A 17,605-nucleotide genomic window follows, 5' to 3' on the forward strand; every position below is an offset into this window, starting at 1 on the left:
TGAGTGTGTGTGTGTGTGTGTGTGTGTGCGCATGCTGGTTGTCTCAAGTGGATTTCCATATGTGCCTGAAACACACTGAAACACACTGAAACCACATGACCCACTTGCAGTTTTACTGTAGATGACAGAGTCAAACACAACATCACATATTAAACATACAGTGATCTCAAAAAGTGTTTGGACACTTAAACCACAAAGCCACACTTACAAGTCATCATATTTGATAACTAAAATTAATGCCATTTGGTTTGATATTTAAAGAGGGACAGCACAATGTTTCACAAAAAAAGACAATGTGTTGTAGGTTTGAGGTTGTACAACTACAACAAACGAGATACTCAGCTCAAAACGACTGATAGAGTATTGGGAGACTTTTTTGCTTTGTCAAACATGAATGGAACTCTTCATAGCTGTGATGTAATGAACTACATATGAACTCCACCTGTGTGTGAACTTGAGGAGAACTGACTTGACACCAGTAACTTTAAAGTCAATGCAAAAGTGCAATGTAACTGAGAAAAGCTCTAGCAGAAATAGTTTACTGATGCCACTTGCTTTGATATTTTGTTATCTAATGCAATAACATTCAGGCATTTAAAGTGTGATGTGAATATTTTTTTATATTTCTGCCGCTACATAAAAGCTCCTCTTGCAGACCTTTCAAAATGAGTCACTGAATTATTGGATGATACAATCACAGGCAACCAAATAATCACACAGGCATCCCATAACCAACAATGCTACAATAAAAATAATATGTCCCGAGTCAAATTGTCTGCTGATTTGTAGTTTTGCTGCAGGGCTGTTGGCACAGGATATGATGTGGCTGTTATGTGTCCTCCAGCAAAGGAAGCAGCCGTTCCCTGCTGATCTTTCTGGTGTTATTCTGTTATCTAGCTCAGCACTGCAGACATGTGACAGAGACAAAAACACAACACTCAAGTGTTGAACTGAAAAAAAAACAACAATAAAAATTCCACGAAAGGTGATAAAAAACACAATCAGTTACTTTAATTAGAAAATTCGGTAACACTTTAGGTAACACTTTATTTTATGGTGTCCTTGTTACACGTTACATGTACTTACTATCACAATAACAAATTAGCCATAATTACATGCAAGTAACCCTAAGCTAAACCCTAATCCTAACCCTAACCATACAGTAAGTACATGTAGTTAATTAATATTACTCAAGGACACCTTAAAATAGAGTGCAACCGAAAATTCATCCAGAATGACGAATGCCTCATGGCCTTCCAATGGTTAACAGAGAACCACAGACCTTCCACAACAACACTGGACATTATAAATAAACCATAACATGAAGCTTTAAAGAGCTCTTCTGCATGAAAGCCTTGACTAAGATGTCTAACCTCAGCCGAGGACATCTCTGACAAGCAAATACATTCAGTTTCATACTGTCTAAGAACTCTGTGTTCGAGACCTGAAACATTTGGACTGTCATGTTACACTGTATCTCTCAGCTGGACAGGCTAAAAAACACTGTCATTAATGTGATCATCTCATAAATATAGAGCAATGCTTCTGTCAGCACACATGGCCACTGCTACAGAGACCAAAGAATGAATGAAAGCGGTGCTACATTTACATAAACCTGGTCAACAGCATATGACAAGCTTCTATATACACAGGATTTTCAATACAAACATTATATTCCACAGTCTATTTTACAGCACTTTGAAACCTTTGTTGACTTAATTCAGATGTACTGTAACTTGACAAAGGCCACTTCCAGTAACATCACTGAATACATCAATATAAACTAGTGCTGTCAAACGATTAATCGCAATTAATCACACTCAAAATAAAAGTTTTTGTGTGTACTGTGTATATTTATTATGTATATATAAATACACGCACATGCATGTATATATTTTGAAAATATTTGCATGTATTTACATATAAATTATATCATGTATAAATTTATTTAATATATATTAGGGCTGGGTAAAAAATATTGATATCTCGATATTAACCGATTCTCATTTTTACAAAACGATATCGATTCTTAAATCCCGAGAATCGATTATTCTAGCCTGTTTTCAGTTAATGGACTGAACGTTGAAGGGCACGTCCCATCCAATATATCGCAATAAGCATTGTGCCTTGGTGCTTTTAATATGAAACAAAGTCTCAGATTTCAAATTCTGTCCATTGTATTGCGATATTCAAACAATAAATGCCGTTTTGGCGCTGTTTAATGTGGAGTGACAGATCGCTGTAGTGCCTCAGTTCAACAGACGCGGCAGCGCGAGGCGCACGTGAACTGATCATCTCCTCCACATTAATACCAGTTTCAGCACAAAATAAACATGACTAAACATCCGAAGGTAAGTTAAAAGAAAGAGTACAACTTTACAATCCGTATTCTGTCTCATGTAATCGCTCAATCAGTGTTTCAGCTGCGCAAAGATGTCAATATAACGTCTTGTAAACAATACGTCACATTTACCTCAGAAAAACATATTCAGTGACCATAAACTCATTAGTTAGATAGAAAAATAAACTGTAGAGAGGGACATTTTACTAAATATATGCACCATATAACATTCATTATAAATTTTACTGTTCTTCAATGTTTAATTTATGTTTGAATAAATCCATCAAGTTTTTATGACAGCCACCATTGTTTATATTTCAAAAAAACGAATTGAAGTAGAAATATTATTATGTAATTGTAACTTTATTATTTTAAAAACTTCATTAAGTGTAATTTTAACAAATCAGTCAATTTTAACCTTCAGTATTATAGTAATGTAGTACCAACTGACTCTCATGCATATTTTACAGCATTAGTTGAGAGATTTTTTTTTCCTTGATAAAATTTGGCTTGTACTGTACCTGATATATATCCAAAATAATCTATATTGAATCGAATCGAATCGGTAATCGAATCGAATCACAAGCTTGTGAATGAGAATCGAATCGAATCGTGACATTTGTGTCAAAACCCAGCCCTAATATATAAACGTAACATATTATTCTTAAATATATACATGCATGTGTGTGTATTTATATATACTTAATAAATATACACAGCACACACACATATATTATGTAAACAACAACTATTATTTTGGATGCGATTAATCTTGATGAATCATTTGACAGCACTAATGTAAACAACTATTCTTTAATGGCATTCATTTTTATAGTCATTATACTCAAAATGCACTGTTTAAATATTAGTTCAGACCTAAACTTGCACACAATCACTAGTTATAGTCCAGTCTTACCAGCTGTCCAGCTCCAGTTCAAGCAGAGACTGTGTTTTCTCTGAGTTGCACTGCAAACACCACATATCTGCAGAAGAACACGCGTCCACAACGCAGCCAACTCAACCATCACTGGATCCAAGAGCTCCAGAGCGCTGAGCGCAGCACAAGACTCTCTCTCTCGGTCACATCCACCAAGAGGAATCCCACCGACAGACTTGATGCCAGCAGCCTATGAAACGCAAACCCTGCTTCAGATCTACAGTTAGAGGTTGTGCTTCTGAAAGAAGGCGGGAGAGAGGAAAGGAACCAATGAATGAGTGAGTGCACACTCACAGGGTGACTTCTGCACGGGGCGGCGGAGGAATGCAAGTGGGAAAGAGAGGAAGCACCTCTATTAATAGAGCCTTTCAGAGAGCGAGAGAGAGAGAGATTGTCCTGCTCAAACTCTCCAGCTTTTGCTGCTCTGCTCTGACCATCATGTGTTTATGCTGCACGCTCACATGCTTCACGTGTTTAGACAAATGCACACTCTTTCTCAGCATTACAGAAACATGCTGCATGCTTTTTAAAGGGAAAAAGACGTTGAGTATTCTTTGACCTTGATTCAATGACCTTCCTTTGAGTTTATATGTGGATACAAAAGCCTTTATAGAGGCTGTCTTGATTCCTGTTCTTATGTTTTGTACTTATGGTTACATTTGTAAAGAGTACACAGCGTTACAGCACATAACTCACTGAATCATTGGGAATGGATTTTAAACAAAAATCTACATCCTTGATTAAACTAAATAATTATAATTTCACATTACAAACATCAATGATGCAAATAGATATAAAATGTTGCCCCTTATTCTGTAAACTTCTGTCATTTCTGTCATCCGTATTAGTTGGGCCCTAAATATTTGTGAAAGCATAAAAGCAGTTATACACATAAAAAGGCCTAAATGTGAGATTTATGTATTTGAAATGCATATAAAATGCATAATTTACAGATAAATTACACAGCTTAACATAAACAAACAAACTTAATATAAATAATAAACTATATAAATAAACTGCATATTTTTCAGTCAAACATAAAATAAGATTATACATTTAAAAAATTGCCATAAAATCATGGCATAGTTTATTATGAATGGTTTGCATCTATTTGATTTCATATAAATATTAATATAATCAAATTATATCATTATAATTATAAATATTGGTACATATTGATATAATTAAGTGCATTGAGTTAAAAAGTATGAACCTGGCTAAAATATGTCTAGTTGTGGAACAAGCAATATTCAGTTTAAAAGGATTGAGATTGAAAGAAATTGGATTTATTGATGATAAAAATATATATAAACCTGTTTATTTTGTATTTCGAACTCATTCAGTTTATTAGAACTATTACAGAACTTTTACCTGTTCATTTGTTTCACTGACAAATATGCACCACATTAAGTTTATTAGTTTATGTTACAATATAGTTTTAACATGAACAAAGTAATAGTAATCTTGTATACTGGGTGCTAAATATTTCATTACATCATAGAGCATTATATATAATTCAAGTACAGTGCCGTGAAAAGGTTTTTGCCCCCTTTCTGCTTTTTAAATTTTTTGCATATTTGTCACACTTAAAAGATTCAGATCATCAAACAAATTTTAATATTACAAAACGATAATGCAAGTTAAAAAAAAAATGCAGTTTTTGAATGATGATTTCCTTTATTAAGGGAAAAAAGCTGTCCAAAAACCTTTTCACGGCACTGTATATATAGAGGTCAAGTACAAACATGTATGATGTGCCAGGCAGCTGTAGTCGTGGACTGACAGGGCTCTAGATGACGGTGTGAGGAGCGTGAGATGGGGCTGTAGAGGTGCTGGAAGCTTCACTGGCCCTCTCCGAATAATGGCATGTGAGGTGACAGCAAAAAAGAGAAAATAAGTACCAGATGGCCAACTGTTTCCTTTACAAGGACACCAATCACTGCGGCTGCATTACTGGATGAAGGTGACCATGTCCTCTAATTAGAAGCGGGACATTTTCTCTCCCTGTGGAGAAAACGACTGCTTCCTTTGGTTTGCAACTAAAGCAAGCGGTGCATTGCTAAAGGGAACAGTTCACAAGTTCAGAGAAGCAGCGCAAACATCCGTAAGTCAGTGAAAGAATGAAACTTGAAGTCTGCAAGCATGTGACATTACGGGCTATTTTACTCACTCAAGTTGTGTAGCAGTGAAGTGCAGCTGTTCCTCCTCTAGACCTCACAGCTCACTTATGCATGTGTCACCTGTCACATCAAACTTCCCAATCTCACATATCCACTTTAGCTCACCAGTGCAGAAAACATGCATGCATGCAGCAAACCTCAACCAGAACATGGAGCAATAGATGTGATCTTGATTATGTTTACTACATATCACACTAAAATGTGCTGTACATTGGGGCTTTAGGGGAGGGTTTGCAGTGTTATTCACAGCAAGAGTCAGGTTGATGTCAGATCCGGGAAACCCAACTGGCCTCTCATAAAACATCTGCTTCAACTCAAAGCTTATGCCTGCAATAGCTAACTCCCACCAGGCCCACAATCACAGCGGCTTATTATTGCGCCTGCCAGTCATTATTATATTCTCATTAACCAGCCTTAAGTCATCACAAAGTTATATGGTTTAACAAGAACTGACCAGAAAATATGAAAAGGGGCCTCCACCCTCAAGAGTGTTAAAAAGCAACACCACCCCTGAAAAATGTCACACTGTGTTTCCATCCAAAGTTATGAATTAAACGTATGCACAAAACTGGAATATTGTATAAAACATTTGCGAATAAAGCACCCAGGGAGTTGAAGAGAACATATTGTCACTTCCTGATTAACTTGAGCTAAATATCGCAAAGAAAAACCAAATTTGCTGCAGTATAGTAGAAGGCACTGTATAATAATTTGTTTATACAATAAATTACGAGCTTCAGAGCGCGCTGATGAAACACGGTCATGTTATCTTATTTTCTGAGTCTGCTGTTTGGGAACGCAGTTCTTGGAGTTAATTATAAAACTTGATTTTTTTACCGCTATTTTGAAGTTATTGTAGGTACTTTGCCTTTGCACTGTCTGCAAAAAGTGAGATGTCCCACCAAGGCAAAAGGCAGTAACTTCCACCTTATTATATACAATATTTGGGTGCTGATCACCATTTACAGAATCATTATAGTAACATCTATATAAAATCTAGTGATCTGGAAATCTGGCAATTAGATGTTAACCTACATAAACCTGATAGTCAGCTATAAAAAAATAACTCTAGAGAGAAGCATTGTATTACATGTTAGTAGTTGTAGCCATTGCAGCGTGAATGTCGTCTCAGCTACAACTGTGGGAGAATGTGTCAGCGTACAGTACAATTGTCTACGCCGGGCGTAGTTGCGCCTGATCGTAGTTTCAGTTGGTGCAACAGGTGTAAATATTTATCGTAAAGCTGGACGTTGCAAAACCCAGCATAGGGCATACACTAAGCTCTTTTACGTCTAGCTGGTGCAACCGGCCCCAGGTGAGTAACAATCCAAGGAGAATATCTGGTAGGTCTTATGCCCGGTTCAGACTACATGATTTTAGCACAATTTCTAGGAGGTCTAAACATGTAATAGGTGATCTGTAAGACACTTTAGATGGATAAACTAATAGCACATTAAGACGTAGTTTTTATATAAAGAAACCTGATAATGACCTTGTATTTAAACAACTCACGATCACACTGTATTTTAAGGTCCAATTCTCGCTATTAACAAACCATTAACTACGACTTTTGCCTCAATAAACTCCTAATGTGCTGCTTATGAATAGTTGACAGTTGTTAAGTTCAGGTATTGGGTAGGATTAGGGATGTAGAATATGGTCATGCAGAACATGTGCTTTAAAAGTACTAATAAACAGCCAATATAGGGCCTTTCGCACCGCAGGAACCTTTTCATAGTACCAGAACTAATTGTGGAACTACCCACTTTTTGGCGTATCTGCTGTGATAGTGGACTTTGATCCTAATGTTATCTGTGAGGTTTTTAGCTTTTTCTCAGGATTTACATAAGGAAGACTGGTTTTGAGTTGGTTCTTCCTATAGGAGAGATGATACTGAATCATTCATGAGAATATCACATTTCCTATCTGACCAAACGCAGAGCACACAACACCCTCTGGACAGAAACAACACTTCCACCGGTCAGGAGCAGCTTACATAAGAGGCTTTCAGATATGATTTTACACTGTTTAGAGTTTTTTACCCAGCAGATGGGGCAACAACATCACATCTGAGCTCTAGTTACCAGCACTGAACTATGAAACCAGACAATAAATCTCCGAAGTCTTATGATGATCTAAATTCACTCTTTCTTTCTTTGAGAGCGGAAGATGAACATCAGGAGAATTAGTTTTTGACATAAAAATTATTACACACCTATTAATTGCCCGCTAATAATCAGTGGTGTATAAAGTACCTGAAAGCCATACTCAAGTAAAAGTACTACAGATATCTTACCAGAAAATGACTTTGGTAGAAGTTGAAGTCACAGATTAGAATATTACTTGAGTAAAAGTCTTAAAGTATGTGATATTTATTGTACTTAAGTACGAAAATTATTTTTTTAATCTTAAACGTACTTAAGTATTGAAAGTAAAAGTACAAGTAAATGCAAAATGGAAAAGAAGCAAATAAATAAATGTTCATATCAACCGATTCATTCACTGAATCACTGAATCAGTGAATCAGTGAATCATTTATTCAACCGATTCGTTCAAAAAGCTGATTCATTCAATAAGTAAACACCGTCCATTCCTCAGAGATGCAAAACAGTGCTGTGGTCTTTGTTTGGAACTATTTTCGTTGGCAAAATTGAGCAAAAACAAGCAATATTATGTCTAAAATGTAAGTCACTTATTGCTTTACTGAACTTGTAAAATGATTATTAAATGTATTATCATGCTGATATCTGCAGAAAAACGGTAGACTACTCTTTGTGTGATATAGATTAAGTTAACTATATTAAATTATATAAATATAAAAAGCATACAGAAGCATTTTTGCCGTCTACAATTTAGAATGCCTGGAATTTTGAGTTTTAATAGACTAATAAATCCTGTGCGTGCACTCTGTGTGTGATTTGGTGATATACTTGATAATGTCAGATCGCACATCATTCCAACAACACTTACCATATTATCGCAGACGATGCTGTATCGCACGCCCCAGACTCGAATTGAGTGGAAAATGAATCATCCGCGGTTGTGCGCGCACTTGTTTACATGAGCAAAGGTGTTTTTAGGAGTCTAACTTGCAGACGCCAAACCACTGATTCGTCAAACCTGCTTTCCTGCAGTCTGTAAAGTAGGCTACAGATACTCCCAAAAAATACTTAAGTACTGTAACGAAGTATTATTACTTCGTTACATTACACCACTGCTAATAATAAAGTACTAGTATGATGTATTGGTTAAGCTTGGGGCCAGTAAGTAAAGGTTGGTGGTAAGTGAAAAATAAAACTAGGCCTACTGTTCAATAAATCCCATAAAATTGAAGGAGGGACCAAAATATCTACTTAGGCTAGTAGCAACCACCCAGAACAGAGTAGCAGAAACTTAGTAATGCCCTTGAAATGAACCTGAACACCCTTGAAGCTACATAGTAACTCATAAAACCACTCAGAACTTAATAGCAACTCCTACGTAACCACCCATAACACACCAGTCACTGCATCCTTTAAAATGAATACAAAAGAAGAATGATAACATTCAATTCACATATTAATTCTGTGGCCTGTGTGGGTCCTAAAGGCCATGACACACAAACCAACATCAAAGAACTTGCAGCAATGAAAGCAGACTTTGTTGTTGCCTGCATCTGGGCCAAAAAAGATGTGCTTGAACATACCACTAAGACTAAAGTTAACAGTCCACTAGCATTTGGTGGTTCTGCACCTTTGTGGAAGGAAATATCTCTCATATACCAGCAGGTGGCATTAGTCTATATTTGTCATTCAAAAAAAAGGAAACCAAAACTAGCACTGCAGGTATAGAAACACTAAACAAAGCAGCGATTGCTTACAGTTTTGAATATGAACTATGTTGATCACATTCTTCTTTCCAGATGACCATGTCTTTATTAAAATATTAGCATATTGGAATGCTCAAGTAAGATGAAGACGAAGATTCTTCTTGTGCAATGGTTCGCTAAGCTCAACAGCCAATCAAGTGCTCCGTCTTACTCAGGTGACCGTGATTTCACCAAGTACAACATGTTCCTGGATCAACATCCTTGTTGATCCTGGAACAACATTCCAATTAACCAATCAGAATTGAGGGATAACTTTTCAGGAAATATCTGTTTTAGGCTTACGATTAGGGTTAGGTGCTTCTACACCCTTGGTAATCAGCTATCATTTCACACTGATTTTAGGAATAAATTATGGGTAGGGTTAGGTTTAGGGGTAGGGATTGGGTTTAGTCTATATTTTTGGACAGTAATGTTGATCCTGGATCAACAAAAGATGTTGATCCAGGAACATGTCTTACTTGGCAAAATCACGGCGACTGTCTTACTCAGTTGGCCAAAAACCAGCCGACAAGGTCCGACTAGCTCAGACGCTGCGGAAAACACAGCAAAAACTGAGCTGACAGATGCTCAATGACAGCCCTACTTTGACCGATGGACGACCATCATCATGTGTCGTTGCCTTAATGCCCAGTATATTGATGCAGACATTGTTTGGATGATATTTTGACTCTCTGTAATCATTAAAAACCCCATAATTGTCAAACCATGTCTGCATAAAAGCTGGCACCACAATGTGGACGCACAGCACCGTAACCACTGTAAAACAGGTAAAAAGTAGAAAAACTGAACTAACTTGGGACAACATGTGACCTCCTGCCCGTAAAAGCCTAAGATACAGGGCCGCATGTGGATGGAGTTTAGCTGAAGGCTGTCAGTAATGTATGGCATGCTGACACACCTGACAGTCACTGTTAATGTGTAAACCAGGGGTCACCAAACTTGGAGGGCCGGTGTCCAACAGAGATTAGCTCCAACCCTAATCAAACACACCTGAACCAGCTAATCAAGTTCTTGCTTGGTATACTTGAAACTTCAAGGCAGGTGTGTTGAGGCAAGTTGGAGCTAAACTCTGTAGGACACCGGCCCTCCAGGACCGAGTGTGTGACCCCTGGTGTAAACACTCTACTGTAGCCTACAGCAGCCACTCCATTATATAAAGCTTACACACACAACACTCCTAACAGTGCTGTCCACTCGAGTGTTTCCAGCTGTTTCCTTTCAGTCTGAATGCTGCTGACTGCAGCTCTACAGAACAGGACTATATGAGCTTCAGCTGGGGAAACCCAGACTCTAATAACACACTGGGAGTGAAATGCACAGCAAACACTCACACACACACACATACACACACGCATGCACTGCAGTGCTGCAGCATGAGTGCATTGCAAAGCCCCGCCCCTCTGCTCCTTGCAGCCAATCCCTGTGCTCTTTGAACCCTGCCCCCTTCGCCTGAGTCCCACCCCTAAGCTCTAGGGCTGTGACGGTTGCCGTGACAACCGCCGGTGCGGTAGTGCACGTGACGTCACGCACTCTTTAGTATAGACCAGTGGTCACCAACGTGGTGCCTGTGGGCACCTGGTAGCCCGCATAGAGTCTCTGAGTCACCCGCCAAGCACGTTCTATAATTAGTCAAAATTAGAGCAGGGCGATAAATGATATCATATCGAGATTATGATAAAATTTATGTTAATAAATGATGATAAGCTCTGGACATTTTTATTCAATATGGATTAATCTAACATCCTATCACACAACAGAAATAAATGTTACAGCAACCAGTGCATGTCGCTAATAAGTATGTTCTGTGTGTCTGTGTGAATGCGTGAAGTAGTTTCATCTGATACACAAACTCAAACACACGTGACTCGCGGTGTTTTCAGCGTCTGCGTCTCAATATATGAGGACATGAACACATGCACTTCATCTTCAGAGCTGCTTCACCAGCTTTATGCAGTTTCATTTGAGAAAAAGTACCGTCACAAATACACGCTGAAACTAAAACTGAAAGACCTTCACGACAAACCGTCAAAATAAAAGTCCAGTTTAACTTGAAATTATGACTGAATATATTACTACTGTGTACTACAATGCAATTCTCAAAGTAATAATAATAATATTATTTTTAAGGAATATCATACAACCAAGTTATTTTTTATTATTATTAATTTATACAGTTCTGTTGTGCAGCATCATGTCTAATAGACCCTGATAGACGGTTTCATCGGGCGCACGTGCATGGCCCAAAGTTAACTTCCGGTCTGTGTTGGTTTATCAGTCTGGCTATGGCGCCGACTACAAACGCAGTTAAAGTTAAGGTGATGAGTAGACTGAAGTTGGGCTCAGGTGGCTGTGCTGTGGGATGTGTTTCCCATACATATATGCCACAATATCAAAACTGACCGATTTTCCAAAAGGCTTTGTTGAATAAACATGAGCACATACTGCACGTTTAAAAATCAAAACGAGGCCTGGGTGTTTTTATATCACTGTATTTTTGAAGGAATACTATCTTTAGAACATTTTCAATGTCATTTTCATTTCATCTCAGATGTTATATGCCTGATAAAGCAGCATTTGTGAGCTCAGCTCTGCTTTGTGTACAGCCATTACTGGGGAAACCTCTGTTGGGGTTGGTAACCACTGATCTAGAGGGACTACTTAGCTGTTGTTATTGATTCTATTTGGAAGTCTACAGGAAGTTAAGTTAGGGCCACAAAAGCGTGCATGCGCAGTAACGTTTGTTTATGTTGTTGCCGTTGAAACCGTCTATAGAAAGCATAATATGAAGTTTTGTATACAAGTGTAATAACAGTAATAGTTGCAAATTGTTTTATTTAGACTATTAAGTCTATGGTAATTCACAAATTACCTCAAACTCCATACACAGCGTTTCCTTTAGATTGGCAGGTTTGAGCGCAGGAAAATACAGTTTATGCATTCAGCAAATTAATTTTGTGTTGGGCGATTGTTGAGAACCTTGTTGAGAAACCAAATACTACATCGCCGATCTGGAGCCATCTCCATTCATGTCACCCATTCGCGTTTGGACAAGTGTCTTCAAGTTCCCGTGATCGCAAACGCCTGGCTGGTGAGGTTTGGTGAGGCTTTCTCCAAACTGGCCAAATACAAACGAGACAGCGATAAGTGAAAGATGTTAACAAGATATGTGGCAACGATTCCTATTTCAAAGAGGGCGCGTGCAGACGAGGAGCTAATGCGCCGCTTGCTTGTTGACAGTGAACCGTGTCTACACCGGACACAACACCGCCGCGTCGCAACAGGTTGAGTCTGTCTAGTGTCTACACAAGACGTTTGAACTTCATGTCAGTACCTCATAAATAAAACGAGGCAGTTTACTGTCAGGGATTTGTCATGTCGTGTCGTGCTGCATCCAGTGTAGCATCACATTAATTTATATTATTGTGATTCTAATGAGTTCTATAGTATTTTGTCGTGTCGCGCCACGCTGCTCGCGTCCTGTAAACAGGGTGTATTTAACGTTCTTATTTAGGCTTCTTTCTTGTTTAACTGTATTATTTCTTTGATATTTATTTTAGTGTTTTGCAGGCTGCGTGTTCACTGAGGGAAGTGCTAAAATAAACATGCACGTTTGTTAATAGATGATTGAGCCTCATTTATTATTTGTGTTTCAAAATTATATATATATATATATATAATACACACAAATTTTTTAATGCATAAATTATATATATATATCAACACCGCGCCACCGGCGGTAGTTGTCCATTACCACCGCGGTGGTAAAAATCTGCCACAGTCACAGCCCTACTCAGCTCTATGAGCCCCGCCCCTTTTCATAGAGCACCACCTCTGTGTTACCATCAGCATCCCACCCCATCTGATCCCAGAGACCCATCCGCCTCCCAGTTATGGAAGTTACATTTACATTTATTTGTTTAGAAGACATATATATTTATATCAAAAGTGACTGACAAATGAGGAACATTGGGTGCAAAGTGATGTACGGGATACAGACCACAATCACCTGAGATATCAGTTTTCATGTGTCGTGTTTAAGAAAGATTAGGGAGGATCAAATGGATCAAAAGGATAAAATAAGATCAAACTGAAATTCCAAATGGTTTGTTTAAAGGGGTCATATGATGCTTTTTTAAAGATCATTATTTTGTGTATTTGGTGTAACACTTCACATAGAGCATCTTAACTCTTTCCCTGCCAGCGTTTTTGATCATTTTCACAAAACTTTTATGGCCCTCAGAATATTTTGTTGTATTAATATCTGATTTTTTTTTTTACACTTGAATATGGGTACATTTGAATTAAAATAGCAACATTTTTAACAAAAAGCTGAGAAAATGGCATGTTTTTCAAATCATAGATGGAGTAGATAGAGTCCTTCAACACCCCCAAAGCTTGCACAGTCCTACTCCACTTCTTGGGCCAACATTTCATTTGGTAACTTTAGGCAGTTTTGATTTACAGTATATGCTGTTTAATGTTTGATGATCATGTTATTTTACATGCATCCACTTGTTTCTGCTACTTCTTCACTTTTTTTTTTGTTCCAGACATTCAATACTCTATCAGAAGATGTGTAATATTGCCTCCTACCATATAACAGAGAAAACACGGAAATCCGGAAATTTCAATGGCCAGGAAAGAGTTAAATCAGCATGCATTTCCATGCTGGTTAAGGTTAGTTTATGACGGTTATTAGTGCTGGTTTTATTGACTAGCAGCTGGTTCTGTTTAATTGATTTCAAATTGTGATAAATATTCCCTTAGCACAAACAGAGTGAATGTGAGATAGCAATGTTTTCATCTGAAGCTGCAAATTGGAATATCGCATAAAACATTTGCGAATAAAGTACTGTGTCCATCCCATGTGTTCAAGGGAACAAAATCTTCACTTCCTGGGAAACTGGAGCAGATATTTGGAAACACAATGGTGCTTTAAGAGGTAATTATGCCAAATAATTTTGATGACAGGCTTTGGATAAGGCATTTCAAAATGACTAAAACAATGTTTTAGATGGTGTGCAATTTGATTGGTGCACTGTTTAATCCGGTTCAGACATGACAAATCTCAAAATGGATATGGCAATGTTAATGTATTTGGTCTAGGTGGAAAGATCTGCTAAACTTCTGCTGCTGTTGATTATTGTTGCTGCTGCGGCAGAGCAAGTACAGAGACTTGATACTGCCAATTTATCCACAGACATACTGCTGTGAGCATGTAAGACATGGTGCTGCTGCACAAATAGCATACTTTGAATCACCTGTAGCAGATCTATGCAGGTGGAGCTGGGGGAGGTGGAGGGTACAGACTAACTTACGGCAAACACAGAACCAAGCTTTTCAAATGTCAGGCAGCAAGCTTATTGTCTGCAGATGCAGAAGAAACCAATCAGCTTGTGCCATGTAATGATCATGTTATATCTAGCCGATAGCATTATGGACCTAGAGTCTCGTGACTGAATTATATATTTATCCAATCACATGATATGTTGAGGCAAAGCCACATGAGCTTTGGTTGCACATATTTGAGGCATGTTGTCAATTTCCATCCAGCATTTTTTTAAGGATTTTTAAAGTACAACACAGAACAAACAAACAACATTGTCTCAGACTGCACACGCACCCACAAATAAATATATATAAAAATACAAATAATAATAATAATAAATAAATAAATAATAATAAAATAATTAGAAATAATAATAACTAAAAAATAATTAAATTAAATAATAATCATAAATTTGCATAAAAATATGTGGATGGAAACATAGGTAATGTTATTTGTGCTTTAGTCAGATTTTGTGTTGGTCAGTACAGACTCATAAAACCTGAAAGTGGATGTGCCTAGCAGTGATCAAATACCATACTCCATGAAGTAAACTTAAAGCAGTTTGATTTTCAAAAGCATTCTTTTGTAATGTCATGCATAATACAGACAAATGATTGATTATCTGTAGAGAGCAGGAAACCTAAACACATTACTCATGATAAAAATGAAGGATTAGGCAAAGTCTAACAAACCTGTTTTTCATTATACTAAAGTCTAGTAAGCTCAACATTCATCAGACTATGAGCATGTGTTCAATGAATGAAAAAGAGAGGCACACTCACGTCCCGGGCAGCACACAGGAGCTCAGAGAAGACCACTGATGCCAGCCAAAGACACAAGCACCTTCAACACAACAATCAGACGGCAGCACTGAATAATCTATGAGCCGTGTGCTGGCCCAATCTTCTGCAGGCTGGGACAGTCAGTAAATAAGTAATGCTGTCTGCTGTCTCAGATGAGTAGATCAAATTATCTGAGGTCTCCAATGTCACGCTGCTTCTTTCCTGAGAGTTTCTTCTCACAAACATCATCTTCTTCACAGAAACTACAGTTCAAATGGAGTTTTTGATTTAATTTGCTTCACACAAAAAAAAAACTTGAATTACATGAATACAAGAACATGAAATAAAAAAATATGAAAATGTATCTTTATAAATCAAGCTTTTTAGAACCATTCATATTTATTTTGATAACAGTTAAGTCAACCCTGCCTCCAAATTCTCATCACTGTAGTCAAAAAAATATGTAATTCTACCTAACTGTGATGTAAAAATATAATTGTAAGTATATGTTGCCATCTGCCTTGTTCCCTGTAGGGCCTTTTGTTTCTATTTTGTGCCCGTTTGGACTTTTAATTTGTGCTTTCCATTTTCATAGTTTCCTGTTTCTGTTTGTAGTTTTTATAGTCTCTGTTATTAGCCCTCATGTCTCTCACCTTTGACTCATTTCCTTGATTAGTTCCCAAAGTGTAGGATATTTATTCCTTGTTATCTGCTCAGTTTGGTGACTGGTGTTGTCTATCTAGGGTGTTTCATGTGTGTTGTCATCAGTTCTGTTTCTTGCCTAGATTTACTCTGTGTCACAGTGTCTAGTTGGTGTGCCCATGTATAGCCACCGGAGGACATGCTTCTTAATTTTGTTTGTTTCTCTGGTTTTCAGTTCCCATCACCCTTTGCTTTGACTATCAAGTCTCATTACATTCAGCTGTGTCTCATTTACCTTGTTAACTCATCCACATATAAGCCCGGTTTTCTTTGTCTTTGGTTGCTGGTTTATTGTTTACTGTTACATGTTTTCTGTTGCTCTGTTTTTGCCCTGATGTGGATTACTTTGGTGGTTTGTTTTTGGACTCTTCAATAAATGCTGCATTTGGATCTTCTTGTTTTGGAGCATTCCGTGACCGAAAGAACCATTCATCAACAGATCCAGCAGCTAGGCTGGGCTTATTGGATTGTGGACCATGGCCATTCGTATTCTTCCTACTGCTTCGAAGAAGGAGCGGAAGGCTCGGCTCCGGATGTTGGCGGATCTTCGCCAACAGGGGATGGAAGTAGGAGGTTTTGCTCAGACCTTCTGGACTTTGGCGGTAGGAATGGAACTTTGTGAGTCCGAGCTCAGCAAGATTTTTAATGACTGCTTAGACAACCCCTTGCCTCCTCGGGAGATGGAGGGGCATAAGAATCTCGACTTTTGGAGTTTCATTGATTATCTCTGTTACTGCAATTTAATAATGTCATGTCGGTCTGAGTCCATTGCAGTGCCCCTGGAGATGTCCGAGCCCACTCCAGTGGATAGCGAATCTTCACTGTCTCAGTCTCGCAAGCGAAGGGCGAGAAGGAGGAGGGCAGCCAGATCCACTCCAGTTCTCCCGGAGCCCGCTCCAGTCCTTGAATCTGCACCAGAACCTGCTCCAGTCTATGAGTCTGACCCAAGTCCGGTGGTTCTGGAGGACCCAATTCCGGTGGTTCCCAGTCTGGTGGTCCTGAGTCCGGTGGTCGTGGAGGACCCGACTCCGGTGGTCTCGAGTTTGGTGGTCCTGGAGGACCCGACTCTGTTGGTCCTGAGTCTGGTGGTCCTGGAGGCCCGACTCCAGTGGCCTCGAGTCTGGTGGTCCTGGAGGAACCGACTCCGGTGGTCTCTACTGTAAGAATTACAGAACCTCAGACACTTTGATCTTCTGAGACAGACAATACACACACAGTGCATTAACATGCAGACATCTGTTTCCACATCTCACTGAGAGAAAATGCGGGAAAACGTCTCTCACATATGCATCAGTTCCGAAACTCCTAACCGCTGGTTATTGTCTCAACTGTAATGAAGTTGTTTAACTATCGGGGGCTAGACAAAGGGTTCTAGCAGAACCACTGATTATTGTTTTGAGCATTAATTAAGTTGTACATGGGTAACTGTAGGGGGCTAAACAGAACTACTATTTAAAGAATGGTAA

General features: G+C 38.4%; 1 protein-coding gene across 4 annotated transcripts in view; it reads right to left on the reverse strand.

Annotated features, from left to right (window-relative positions):
* Positions 1 to 17,605, reverse strand: part of LOC107736949 (IQ motif and SEC7 domain-containing protein 1-like) — a 92,193-nt gene that overhangs the window by 27,961 nt on the left and 46,627 nt on the right. The window contains exon 1 of one of the 4 annotated variants that reach the window (XM_016548335.1): positions 3,258 to 3,462. The exons of the other annotated variants lie outside the window; for them this stretch is intronic. Within the exon in view, the coding sequence (XP_016403821.1) occupies positions 3,258 to 3,322 (65 nt within the window). The 5' untranslated portion in view covers positions 3,323 to 3,462. Of the gene's footprint in view, positions 1 to 3,257; positions 3,463 to 17,605 lie in introns of those variants that run through there. 4 annotated transcript variants of the gene reach the window in all.

Source organism: Sinocyclocheilus rhinocerous, unplaced genomic scaffold (genome assembly GCF_001515625.1).
Source record: "Sinocyclocheilus rhinocerous isolate Xijiao unplaced genomic scaffold, SAMN03320098_v1.1 scaffold554, whole genome shotgun sequence".
In the NCBI taxonomy this organism is placed as follows: domain Eukaryota; kingdom Metazoa; phylum Chordata; class Actinopteri; order Cypriniformes; family Cyprinidae; genus Sinocyclocheilus; species Sinocyclocheilus rhinocerous.